We start from the raw sequence: 12,206 nt of genomic DNA, 5'->3' as shown, positions 1-12,206 counted from the left end.
AAAAAAAAAAAAGAAGAATTTGATGTAGAATAGTATGTGACCTGTGTCCTGGAGAGCCTAAAATATTTATTGTTTAAAAAATAAAAAAGCAGACAATACAGAAATTAACTAGAAATTATTAAAGATAATTAACACAGAGGGAGAGTATTTGTAAATTATCTTAAGAAATTCCTGGGCCAGGTGTGGTGGCTCAAGCCTGTAATCCCAGCACTTTGGGAAGCCGAGGTAGGTGGAATACGAGGTCAAGAGATCGAGACCATCCTGGTCAACATGGTGAAACCCCGTCTCTACTAAAAATACAAAAAATTAGCTGGGCATGGTGGCACGTGCCTGTAATCCCAGCTACTCAGAAGGCTGAGGCAGGAGAATTGCCTGAACCCAGGAGGCGGAGGTTGCGGTGAGCCGAGATTGCGCCATTGCACTCCAGCCTGGGTAACAAGAGCGAAACACCATCTCAAAAAAAACAAAAACAAAAACAAGAAATTCCTAAAACAACATCCATTTTCTCATTTTAGCAGTTTTACTTTTAAGCCTATTAACTTTTCTGTCACTCAATATCCTTTTTTTTTTTTTTTGCTGCAGTTAAAAAATCTGTAAAAATAGATTCTTCAGACTTAAATATAGTGACCCTGTCAAGCCCAGTTTCATAAAGCATGTGACAATATATTGAGTTTAAAAATGTGCTATAGCAGAAATAGGGAAGAAATTTACTTAGTAATTTATCCATGTAAGATTTATTAACGATGTAACCAAGACTTTGGAACCAACAAAGCTACTTTCATATTTTTATGGTATTCTTTCTAGATATTTAGATTAACCAGATCCTCTTAAGTAAGTTACTTGAGAAAGTTTCTGCAGTATTGTTACATTTGTTCTAAGTATACAAGTTGTTTCTCTGTACTACCTTCTCAATCCTATAAAAGAAGTCTTTATTAGCAAAGCAATTTCTAACACATTACTCAAAAGATTGGATTTAGTCCCATTTTAGTATCCCCTTAAAAAGTTTGACTGATGACTCTGGATATTCAGCCAACAGTGTTGTGTCAAAAACTTGCTTGAATTTTTCTAAAAATTCATAGTCGGTGCTGAATCTGAACTTGTTTGCCCAAAGCAGCACCGTCCCTGGCTGGGAAAGGTACACCATGGTGGTGAGCAGCTTGTCCAGGAAGTAGTGATGGTAGACCACATCCGAGGCTAGGACGTAATCATAGTAAAAAGCTGACTTGGGAAAGTTTTTTTCTAGGTCTTCACCCCATACCAGCTCTTTCACTTCAGGCAGATGTGCTGTACATTGTAGTGTGTTTTTTAGAAGATTGTATTGAAGGTTTCCCAGGACATCAGGCAAATCCGTTGCTGTGACTTGAGCTCCTAAGAGAAAAAGAAAAATTGCAATAATGATCTGGAAACAGTTGGGCAGCCACAGTGTACATATACCCAGGGAGAAACACGAGAAACAACTGGATTCCTTAGCCTTGGCTCTATTGAGTGGGCTGAACATGTGTGACTCAATGTGGGCTGGCTAAACTTTCTGGTGAGCAGTCTTGCCCTGTGCACTGTAAGACGGTGAGCAGTCTCCCTGGCTTCCAACCACCTGATGTCAGTAGCTCCCCCGCCTCACCCACCCCCGGGCTTGACAACAGAGATTCAGAGTCATGCCTCTGGACTTAACTTCATCCCATGGAAACCGGTTGATTAGAGATTAACCTCCCTGAGACTTGATACATCTCTGTGGATAATAGTAATTCCTGCCACGTGGCATTTGGGGAAGATTCACTGAGTGAAGTCAGGGCCAGGCACCTAAACCATCGCCTGTCATATAGTAAGCCCTTGCTATCACGGTTACAGTAAAGTTCTGGACACTGGGTCAGGAATAAACAAACCAACCTAAAATACTGGCCACAGTGGAAACAAGGCCTGGTCCAGCACCAATTTCAAGTATTTTTGCATCTTGGAAATTCAGTTCCTCAGCATGTTCCTCCAAATATTGACACAAAGCTGTAGCCTAAAAGAAATAATTATAACTTTTCATGTGGGTGTTGGAATATTGGAAACCAGAAGCAATCCTTTCTGGCACTCAGATTTAAATACTAAAAGACACGTTATTAAATATGTTCAGTTTATATTCATAAGAACCCAAATGTACGCTTGATGCCATACTTAGACCTCTGAAATAAAGAAGTTATCGTCAATTGCATCTAAGGAAGTGGGGAAGCAGATTTGTTCAACTGCCTCCATGAGATTTGCTCAATCTCCAAAGAACAGGAAGAACAGCAGATCAGTTTAGCTCTTTCCAATCAGGACAATGCTGGGCTAAAGAAACAGCAATTTCTTCCTCTGGTTTAATCATGTTGGGTCTCCAACTCCTTTAAGAATGTTGTTTTATATTAGAATTCTTTTTTGTAAGAGAGTTTCTTAAATTATAGAAATAATTTCTTAATGTCATTTTATAAACTTGGACACCTCTTTCTTGGCTCCTTTACCAAAATTCAGGTTGGCTAATGCATTGGCGTCTAGAGCAACGGGGCAGTGACTTTTTAAGTGGTTCATCTAAGAAACAGACTGTTGAGAAACTGCTTCTCAGACTCCAGGGTGCAAACAAATCCCTTGGGTGGCTTGTTATGGATGCAGATCCTCATTCAGTAGGTTGAGAATGAGGCTCAAGAGGCTGCACATCTAAACAAGCCCCGCCGTGGTGCTCATCTGCTGGCCCACGGACCGCACTTTGAGTAGCAGCAAGGAGATTTCTTTAAATGTTTTATATATGAAAAATCTTGTTAGTATTTTATACAAGAAATCAAACATCCCTTTCTTCTTTATTCCTTCCCTTCTGCCTCCACCTTCCCCTAGCCCTTCTACAAAGAGTAAAGAGTATTTGATTCACATTGATTGATGAGATGTTTACATTTATAGCAATGAGGCACCAACTAGCAGTGCCCTGGATTTGAGAGATTAGGAAGAGTTATGAGAAGAAGATGACAAAGTTACTTAAATTCGCATATGAATAGCCTAGAGTCGGGAACGTGAACACTGTGATTTAAAAAAACAATGAATTTTAAAATTTACTTACACATTTAGGCCCTAGCTAAAGACATGCCCCATCTTCCTCTGGACCCTACTTTCTATTTGGGGCCCAGTTTGCAGTGGGAGCAGCCAGGACGATTGGAGACGTGCCACTCTTAGGATTACCAACGGTAGGTTTAGTTGCCAACTTGACCCTGTAAGTCACTCCATTTCATCCTCATCTGTTCATATTGAACTTCCACAGGCAAAGATGAACATGACACAGTCACCCTGACTGTCTGGGAACTCAGGGGTGGGGCTGGGGGACCAGCTGAGCCAAGTACAAACTGCGTTCCAGGCAGGTAAGTGCTGGAGAGGAGGCATATCGCAGGGTGAGGGGAGAGGGGTCTCCATGGAGCCGCCGAAGAGTCGGGGCCAACTTCCAGCACCAAGGGCAGCACACTGCAAGGAGCTCCAGAGTTAACAAGGGAAGTTCTGGAGAAAAGAGTTCTTTGGTCCTTACGGAGAGAAGGTAAGTATTTGCTGTGGGAGCTGGGGGAAACGAGTCAATATCAGGAAGACAGTGGTCAATATCAGGAAGAGACTGTCACCAAAAGCCATCTAGAGGGCAGCTCTGAGGAACTTCCTGCAGGCCTCCTTCCTCGTTCCCTGCCCTGGGAGGGGCTGGCCCCAGGGGTGTCATCTGGAGACAAAGCTTTTCTTGGGGACAGCCATGTCTTTTGACATCGCAAACATTCCCCCCAGCCCCTAGTCCTGTTAGCAAACTCTGAAGGGACCTTTTCACAGAGCTGCACCTGAAGTCACATGGAAAGGGCACTGTCTCACTTTAGATAACCTTCTTGTGTGGCTTTCAGGAAACAGGTTTCATGAGAGGCTGGTGTTTGGTGCATGAATCATGCCTTGTTCAGAATGAAACAGTCAGGTGGGCAAATACTCTTTTTTCAATGTCTGATCTCTTTAAATTTTTTTCTTTTTTTAAGAGAGATGGGGGGTCTCACTGTGCTGCCCAGACTGGTCTCAAACTCCTGAGCTCAAGCAGTCCTCTTGCCTCGGCCTCACAAAGTGCTGGGGTGACAGGCGCAAGCCACACGCCCGGCCTCTGATCTCTTACTACATCACTTTGACACTACACCACCGCTGTCGTCTATTTGCCTGAGGTATTATAATAGAAAGCTGTGAGTTGTTTGGTGATTTTCAAACTTGTTTTCAAGGCAAAGAAAAGCCTTTGGTTGAAGGAAATTATACGCATAAGGTGTAGAAGTAGAGCTTCTTGTTTGAGAGTGGGTGAAGGTGGACCCCCTAAGAGCCTGGAGCCCTTCTGCTGCCCTTTCTCCATCCTGTGTCATCCATGGGGTTTCTGAGGGAGCCCCATGGAACGGATAACCGGGACTACTGAATACGGGGCCGTGGCCCAGCAGATGCGCGTCACCTGGGAACGTTTAAGAACTGCGCCCCACCCCAGACCTCCTGAATCAGAATCTGCATTTTTTCAAGACTGCAGATTGAGAAGTTCTGATCCGGAGCCTCTCTAAGCATTGACAATGTCTGCACCGGGAAAAGTGATGGCGCTGGCTCCGAGGGCCGCTGCCCAGCTTGGCTCGGCCCTGCACCCCAGTCAGGAGCTTTACCACACCAGCGGACTGGCCTGCGTCCGCATTTCCTCAAATGAAAGGTGGAAAGAAAGAATATTACATTAATGACGACAGCTTACGTGAGCTTACACTAGGACTTCATTTAATCTCACAACCTGAAATTAATTCTGGCAATTCTGAGAATCATGTCAGGAGGGCTGTAGGCGTTACCACTACCCTAGTTTTAAAAATGGTAATGAAGGCAAACGGAGGTGAGGTGAACGTTTGTGACCACCCAGGCTGGAAATGAAAGTTTTCCAACTCAAAATCCAGAGGACTGCCCCCATTTCAGCGCCATGCTCTCAAGGCTGTGGCAGCGGTGACATGTCACGAAGTCATGCCTCCTAAACGTCCCTACCGACACAGCCCGAGTGGAAAAGAGCAGAATGGCTGGCCAGGTGCGGTGGCTGATGCCTGTAATCCCAGCATTTTGGGAGGCCGAGGAGGGAGGATCACTTAAGGTCAGGAGTTCGAAACTAGCCTGGTCAATATGGTAAAACACTGTCACTACTAAAACTACAAAAATAGCCAGGCGTGGTGGCAGGTACCTGTAGTCCTGGCTACTTGGGAGGCTGAGGCAGAAGAATCGCTTTAACCAGGGAGGTGGAGGTTGCAGTGAGCCAATATGATGTTGCTGCACTCCAGCTTCGGAGACAGAGCAAGACTCTGTCTCAAAAAAAAAAAAAAAAAAAGAGAGAGAGAGATGAATGGCTAAGGGTCAGTGGGAGTGGCTCAGAGATGCCCACCACAAAGTCTAAACTCTAAACCCCTGGGTTTTTTCTTAACAGTTCATATAAATTTTGCATTCTCTTCCTCATATAGCTGAGTTTGTTTAATATAAAAATATTTCAAGAAACAGAGCTTAAGGCAAAACCAGTGCTTCTGAAAGAAATACTGTTTGTGCTGATCCCAAGCACACCACCAACACCCCCCAGGGCACGAGCAATTGAACCTCAAATTGAAAGACACAGGATATGAAGGAACTTGACATATTGTCCAAGGCAACTCGGAAACACAATTGTTATCTCCAGAAATCCTGACATCACAAACGTGACGGTTATCTCACCCCTGGCCACACCACTGCTCCGTAACTCTCTATGGATTCCTGGATGACAATCTCCTTTCCTGCAAACCGATAATGCTCCTGAGTGTAGCTGGCATAATCTGTAGGCACAAATTTCTGGAGGCTATGAAGAGATTGTTCTATCTTGTTGGAATCTGTGAAGCAGAAAAATAAAATGGGGTTTATAATTTGTTAAAATCCGGTGCAAAGACACATTTGGTACAATTGCTAAGATGGCATTAGATCCAGTGATCTTCCTTATAAACAGAGCGGATAATGCTATGAAGGAGAATGGCTGTAAACTGGCATAAAATTGATGGGGACATGAAATTTGAATGTGACATTTTTAGAGGATGGCAAAATGCCAAAGGATGCTCTAGGCCTTTTCCTTACTCAGGGGAGCACAGAAGAGGTGTGGATTTGCTCCCATCCTATGTTTTTCTGATGGAAAAATGGCAAACTTACCAGCAAAATGGCACGAACGAGCTGTCTGGATACAGAGGAACTAGGTAAACACAGACTTGCCTTTATTTATTTATTTAGAGTCGGAGTCTTGCTCTGTCACTCAGGCTGGAGTGCAGTGGCGCTATCTCAGCTCACTGCAACCTCCGCCTCCTGGGTTCAAGCAATTCTCCTGCCTCAGCCTCCTGAGTAGCTGGGATTACAGGCACATGCCACCACACCAGCTAATTTTTGTATTTTTAATAGAGACAGGGTTTCACCATGTTGACCAGGCTGGTCTCGAACACCTGACCATGTGATCCACCTGCCTCGGCCTCCCAAAGTGCTGGGATTACAGGCATAAGCCACCGCGCCCAGACCAACCTGCCTATTTTTAGGTCTTGAAGTGAGGTAACATTCCCACATGCTGGCTGGAGCCTGTTCCTTCAAACCTTTCCTACAATTGCTGCTCAAAAGGCAGAGGCCACCCAAGCTCAGCCAGCCCCACAGCCCTGGGGAAGGTTGGCGGCTGAGCTCTGGCTATTAAGTTACTATTGCTTTAAATACTCCTTTAAACCCATGACACACACTAGCAGCTCTCAAATGGCATATAAAATGAGAGGAAAAGAGCACCTGATCGGGCTGACATGGGATCACAAGTGTTTGCAGGTTTCCCAGAGTGTTGGAATAAAAAGAGCAGTGAGTCAAAGTGTGGGGAAGAAGGATCAGAAGCAGAGGAGAAGGTGTTGGTCCCAGTGGTGGGAAAGAATTAACAGTGTGGAGACTGTCGGGGGTGCGGTGGAGGGGACCAGGGAAGAAGGTCACTTTTGTTTGCATGAAACCTGCCTTTGTGGCCTGGAATATGACTGGAAAATTTTTAACTGGGGTAAAATATGAGCTTTGAAAAAATCTGAAAGGGGCAGCCGGCCAACATTGGAAGTGTTTTAATCTGAAATAGACACTCTGGGTAGAAGGCAGGAGGAGGTGAATGAGAGGCAAAGGGAAGTGGGCCCTGGAAGAAACGCGGTAGGCAGGGCATCCCCCAGGTCGGGGGCGGGCCCCCCAGGTGTTTGAAGTCGCACTCATCCCTTACACACTGGAACGGTTCCTTGCCACCGCTCTGCAAAGGCTGCTGACAGCTCCACCGTAAGTAGAGGGATTTGGAGGGAGCCTTGAGAAATAGTCACAACCATTTGACAATGCCTGTTGAATCTAATTAAGAACAAAACCCGGAGCTTGTATTTTATATGTTTGTATATATTTTCGTTTAGTTTCCCTAGAAATTCATTTTTGTTTTATATGACAAAAGTATCAGTGTGCAGCACACTAAAAATATACGAATGAAGTGACTCATTTTGTAAATGAGCATCACGGGTGCCTTCCGCTCTTCGGAGTGTTGTTTTTGGCTGTGACTTTGATTTAGTGTGTCCTACCACTTTGAAGGAGAATTCTCTGCCGTGACAAAAAGGTGAGCTTCCAGAAACCTGGGACCTCAGTGAACTTGCAAGACCCCGCTATAAAAGGTAGCCAATTCAGTCCTGAGACCTTGTCCTTTCTGTCACCTGCCCCGGTAGGAGGTTGTAGGGAAATTGTAGGGTAAGGAGGGAACCCTGTAGCTTTCCTCACCTTTTTTGGGAAGCCACTGATGTTTACCAGAACCCTAGCTCCTACCACATGGCTGAGAAGATGACCCTGAATTCTGGCTTAGAGGCAGGAAGAAGGCAGAAAAGTATAAGCTGATTAATGTTCAATAACCAGTTCAGCCAGAGGGGAAGAAGCGTTGATTGACAGGGTTTGATGATTGCTCTGGAGTAAATACTCCCACCTGACCGATTTCAGAGGAGCATTGTGACGTCACTGGGGAAAGACACGCAGTACCTCACCACTGTAGGGTTCCTACCGTACAGACACCTTATACATGATTAATCTCGAGAGCACAGATATTAGGAAGATGTAGTAGAATAATTGATGATGAGTTTTGAGTATTTATCTCCTTTGCTTTTAATTCGCCTTCGTCTTTGATATAATCTACTTAATCGTAAAATTCTAACTTAAATTGAATGATGGTCATATTTAACAACCAGCCAGAAAAGTTGCTAAAATTCAGGTGCCAATACAAGCCATCTCCAGCACACCACTGGGTGGTGGCTCATGGCATCAGGGACCCGTACTAGCCCCTGCCAGCTTCCCTGCCCTTCTCCACTCTCATCCAAGCCATGCCTGTCCCTCCTCCCACGTGTCACCATCTGGGGATTTATTTTTCTCTAGAGACTAGGAAGAGTAAGTAGGGGGCTGATATCATTTCAGAGGTAAATAAACTGACAATTAAGCTTGACAGCTACACTTTTCCAATCAACATTGTAAAGAAACATAAACATATACGTCTTCTGTAAGACCCAGTGAGGTTCTGCAAAGGTAAACAAATGTATGTTTATCGCACCTTAAACATTTTCATTTATTCCAGCTGTACTCTTCTGATAGTTTTGTAGAGATCAGATTTTCAGATAAGGTAGAGTTGCATTTTTGTGTAAACAATTCAGTAAAAGTAGACACCATTCTCATTTATTAGCATTCTGATTTTTTTTTTTACCATTTTTAATTTTAAACACTCTAAATGCTACATCTTGGCTTTTATTAGATCATTTGTTATGTCTGTGATTTATTTACAACTGAATCCATGCCCAGAAATGTAACCCTAAACTGTTATATGGTCCTAATGGGAAAATACAGTTTGATTTATAAAGATTCACTTTATGGCAAAGCTGCCAATAATGTATTTTGGTGAAAAACAGAAACAAACCTAGATTTTTTTTTCTTCTAAGTTCTTGTTACAAAAATATAGCAATCTTAGGTCTATACATACGATAAAAACAAATGTGTGAACTCTGATAAGTAAATCGTGAAAAAAGAGGAATTACTTTTAATGCTAAGTTTATGCTTGCAAACCACCATTTTTCCACTAAGCTTCCTTATAGTAAAAAATCTAGTGGTAAAAGGAAATGGAAATTCTTGTCACTGAAATTTACTTGAGAACATCATTGCCAGGAAAGCAACTGAGGAAAATTGTGGAAGTGATGAAGAAGGAGGTTACCTTCTACAGGTCCCCCGGTGCTGTCTTTCTGCAGAACACCCTTCTTCTCGGCCTCTAACCAGGCACCCGGCGAGCTCGGTTCTCCCCCCTGGCGCCCAGGCTGCTGCTCGGAGCTCAGACACATGTCCATAGCCGGAGCCTGCTGGGAGGAAAGAACTGGACCAGGCCCGAGGCGCTCAGCCCAAGACATTCCCCGAGGGCTCCGAAAGGTGTAGCTTAGCTGAGCTGAAAAGAACGCCTGCTTTTCAGCTTAGTTCCCTGCGTGAGCAAAGCAGCCACCCAAGGAGCTGTCATCCTGGCTTCCCAGAGCAAGATACAGGGAAACCATGAAGCATTACTGAACCTATGTGCGTGAAGAAATGCAGACACAGCAGCTGTGACCTGGAAACCGGTTTTTTGCTGCTCGGGGGCCTAGGGCAAGTTTTCGTTCTTTTGAAAAGTTATTCTTTGCCATCCTTCTCCCCACTCCAAACACTGTAGCCCATCACTAGGCGCTGGGACTCGAAACTGTGTCTCTAATAACTTTTGGACTGAATCGTGAAATCTGTCCAGACTTGCATGCCACTGGGGGTACGTGTGGATTCTGGGGTTAATGACATCATGGATGAGAAGCCGGATTTGGGAGCAAACACAAGGCCGCTCTGTTTTCCTCTGGGTCTCCGTTGCAAGACAGTGGAAAGCACTGGGGCTGGGGCCAGGAGGTCAATTTGGCTCCCGCCCGAAAACTGGGCAACTCACTCCGTCCTCTCGGGGACCATTCTGTCATCAGTGAAAAAGCGATCGTAATATCCGCCTACTTCCTAAGGCCGTTGTGAGACACGGAAGAGCAAACGTGATGATTAAAGTACAGGAAATGGTACCTGGTACAGAACAAGAGACCCAGCTGTTGGGATCATTGATTGGTCCCAAAATAACAATGCCTGACATTGCCGGAGGAATTCCCACATTGCTGCTGCACATAGTTGTTGAAGGGCTCGGTGAATATTCACTGAATCCTCACAACAACCCTATGAGGTAGACACTGACACGACGCCTGTCTCAGATGAGACAAATTCAGGCTCAAAATTGCCCTCAGGGAACAAAGCACCCCAGACCCCCACCGTGTGGGTAATTCCATCTACACCTGGGAGGCCGAGTGCCCCACACATGTCTACACAACAGATTTCAAAGAAATGTGACTGTGGTGGAAGTAATGTGGCATTTCAAAGACGGTCGTCAGTACAGTTTTACAAACAACCAACTATTCACCCCAATTTTCCAGCTCACCAAGCCAGCCAAGAATGCACTAGCAGGCTGTGCTTCACAGGAGAATCTGTTTCTCTTGCAGATGCTCACTGGCTCCTTCTTTCCAGCTTTCCCATAACTCCAGGAAGTTAATTGTTCCCCTAGAAAATAGCAGACTGGTGGTTAGAAAGTACCTGGAGGGTCCGCAGTGTAGACGTCTCAGCACTGTGGTGAGAAAGCTGCCTGCCTTTGACTCTTGGCTGTGCCATGTACGATCCTTGTAAATAATACAGATGAGGGTGACACCCGGTTCATACTACGGTTGTGGGAATTCGGCTCATGCAAAGCCTCCTGCATATACAGTATCGACTGCTGTTCTTGTCTCCACCGTTACAGAGGAGACACATGGTGTGACACTGTATACCGAATTTCAGCCTGACACCACGGACCCTGCACATTAAATCTAAGACATCTTCATTTCTCATGCAAGAAAAGAACCGTTTTCAGTCAAATGCCAGTGGCAGTTTTCCTTGTGAAATGAAATGATAACCTCCCCATCACTGTAGACATGATAAATTAATTTTTCCCAAAGACAGCTGTGCATTGAAAAACAATCTGGAAAAGAACTGCTGTAATCTACTGACTGACTGTCATTACTTCAGCACATCTATGATCTACATCACGTTTGTATTTAATAGAGAATTGGAAATGACTCCTTGTTAGTATGCCCAAAATCATTTTCAACTGTTAGTTTAAACATAGTTTTACCTTATGCAGCAGATGAGATTTGAGGGTTCTGTGCCCCCTTTAATCCCCAGTGTTTTATATAGGCCTACACCTGAAAGGATTAGCATTTTATGAACAAAAGCCAGCCAGTGGAAGTCCAAGTTATTTAGGGTAGCATTATCTACCAGTCCTCATAGACACACTACTTTACTAGAATTCTCTCTCTTTCTCTCTCTCTCATACACTAGCACATACACACAGTCCTAGCAACATTAAATGGAATTGCCCTGAAAAGATACAGGAATATCACTCCAGTAGAGCAGAGGCTGCCCCGTGGCATCCAGTTGGTGTGATATGGCTGGAAACGTTAGACTTCCAGTTCACTTTTAAAAGAAGTGGGAGTGAACAGTTGCACAGATCTGCAAACTTTGTGCTCATTTGCCAAACTCTGGTAGCCACAGAGAGGACATGCCTGCCCAGCCTCTGCCTAGGACCCATAACCTGGCAGCCAGAAAGAACATAAGGATGTACCAAGAGGAAGGGAACGTTTCTGGGAGGAAGAAAGGAGAACGTCTATCCATGAGAAGGGAGAGGAGTCAAAGGCCTGAAGTTGAATCTGGGAGATTTAGAAGGAGCAGAGCAAATAGGAAATCAGAAAAGCTCTTCCAAGAAAAAGTAAGCCATTGTGATTTATTTAATTGAAAAAGGGACAGTTCAAAGGGAAAGAGGGAAATCATGTCATGTGCTCATTTGTGAAGCTCAGAAACCCTTAAAATAGAATATAGGTCATGTAAAGTAAAGCCGCAGACAAAGGGGAATGAAAGCATCATTTGTGATAGGCTACATTCAACCAGGGAGTTGGACGAATGCTGTTTTAACTCCAGTAGCTGTAAAAGCCCATTTTTGGTTTTTTACCCACCCTTGGTGCTCGTTTCTCTGGTGTCACTATTTTGTGTTCCCTATGTCAGTTTCTTTTCACTCAGGATGTTCATCTCGATGAGCTGCAGTC

General features: G+C 44.4%; 1 protein-coding gene across 2 annotated transcripts; it reads right to left on the bottom strand.

Annotated features, from left to right (window-relative positions):
• Positions 1 to 292: 292 nt before the first annotated feature.
• Positions 293 to 11,269, bottom strand: METTL21C (methyltransferase 21C, AARS1 lysine). 2 transcript variants are annotated; one of them, XM_010338822.2, is made up of 6 exons: positions 11,240 to 11,269; positions 10,514 to 10,632; positions 9,248 to 9,386; positions 5,719 to 5,870; positions 1,885 to 2,002; positions 293 to 1,368 (listed from the first exon to the last, which is right to left on the bottom strand). In XM_010338822.2, exons 3-6 carry the CDS (start codon positions 9,375 to 9,377, stop codon positions 974 to 976), a joined length of 795 nt encoding a protein of 264 aa, XP_010337124.2. In that variant the 5' UTR covers positions 9,378 to 9,386; positions 10,514 to 10,632; positions 11,240 to 11,269; the 3' UTR covers positions 293 to 973. The 2 variants fall into 2 exon arrangements, with proteins under 2 accessions (XP_010337124.2, XP_010337123.2); XM_010338821.3 differs by lacking the exons at positions 10,514 to 10,632; positions 11,240 to 11,269 and having other exon boundaries at positions 9,248 to 9,536.
• Positions 11,270 to 12,206: the final 937 nt, after the last annotated feature.

The sequence above is a fragment of the Saimiri boliviensis genome, chromosome 16 (assembly GCF_048565385.1).
Source record: "Saimiri boliviensis isolate mSaiBol1 chromosome 16, mSaiBol1.pri, whole genome shotgun sequence".
Taxonomy (NCBI): Eukaryota; Metazoa; Chordata; class Mammalia; order Primates; family Cebidae; genus Saimiri; species Saimiri boliviensis.
This window is presented reverse-complemented; position numbering and strand designations above follow the sequence as displayed.

Bases quoted from the DNA above. Each gene is read 5' to 3' on its own strand.
- METTL21C (XM_010338821.3), bottom strand. From the start codon at position 9,437: ATGTCTTGGGCTGAGCGCCTCGGGCCTGGTCCAGTTCTTTCCTCCCAG. The intron at 5,871-9,247 runs GTAACCTCCTTC...TCTGCTTCACAG, and splicing joins CACCGGGGGACCTGTAGAAG to ATTCCAACAAGATAGAACAA. The intron at 2,003-5,718 runs GTGAGATAACCG...TATTTCTTTTAG, and splicing joins GAGCAGTGGTGTGGCCAGGG to GCTACAGCTTTGTGTCAATA.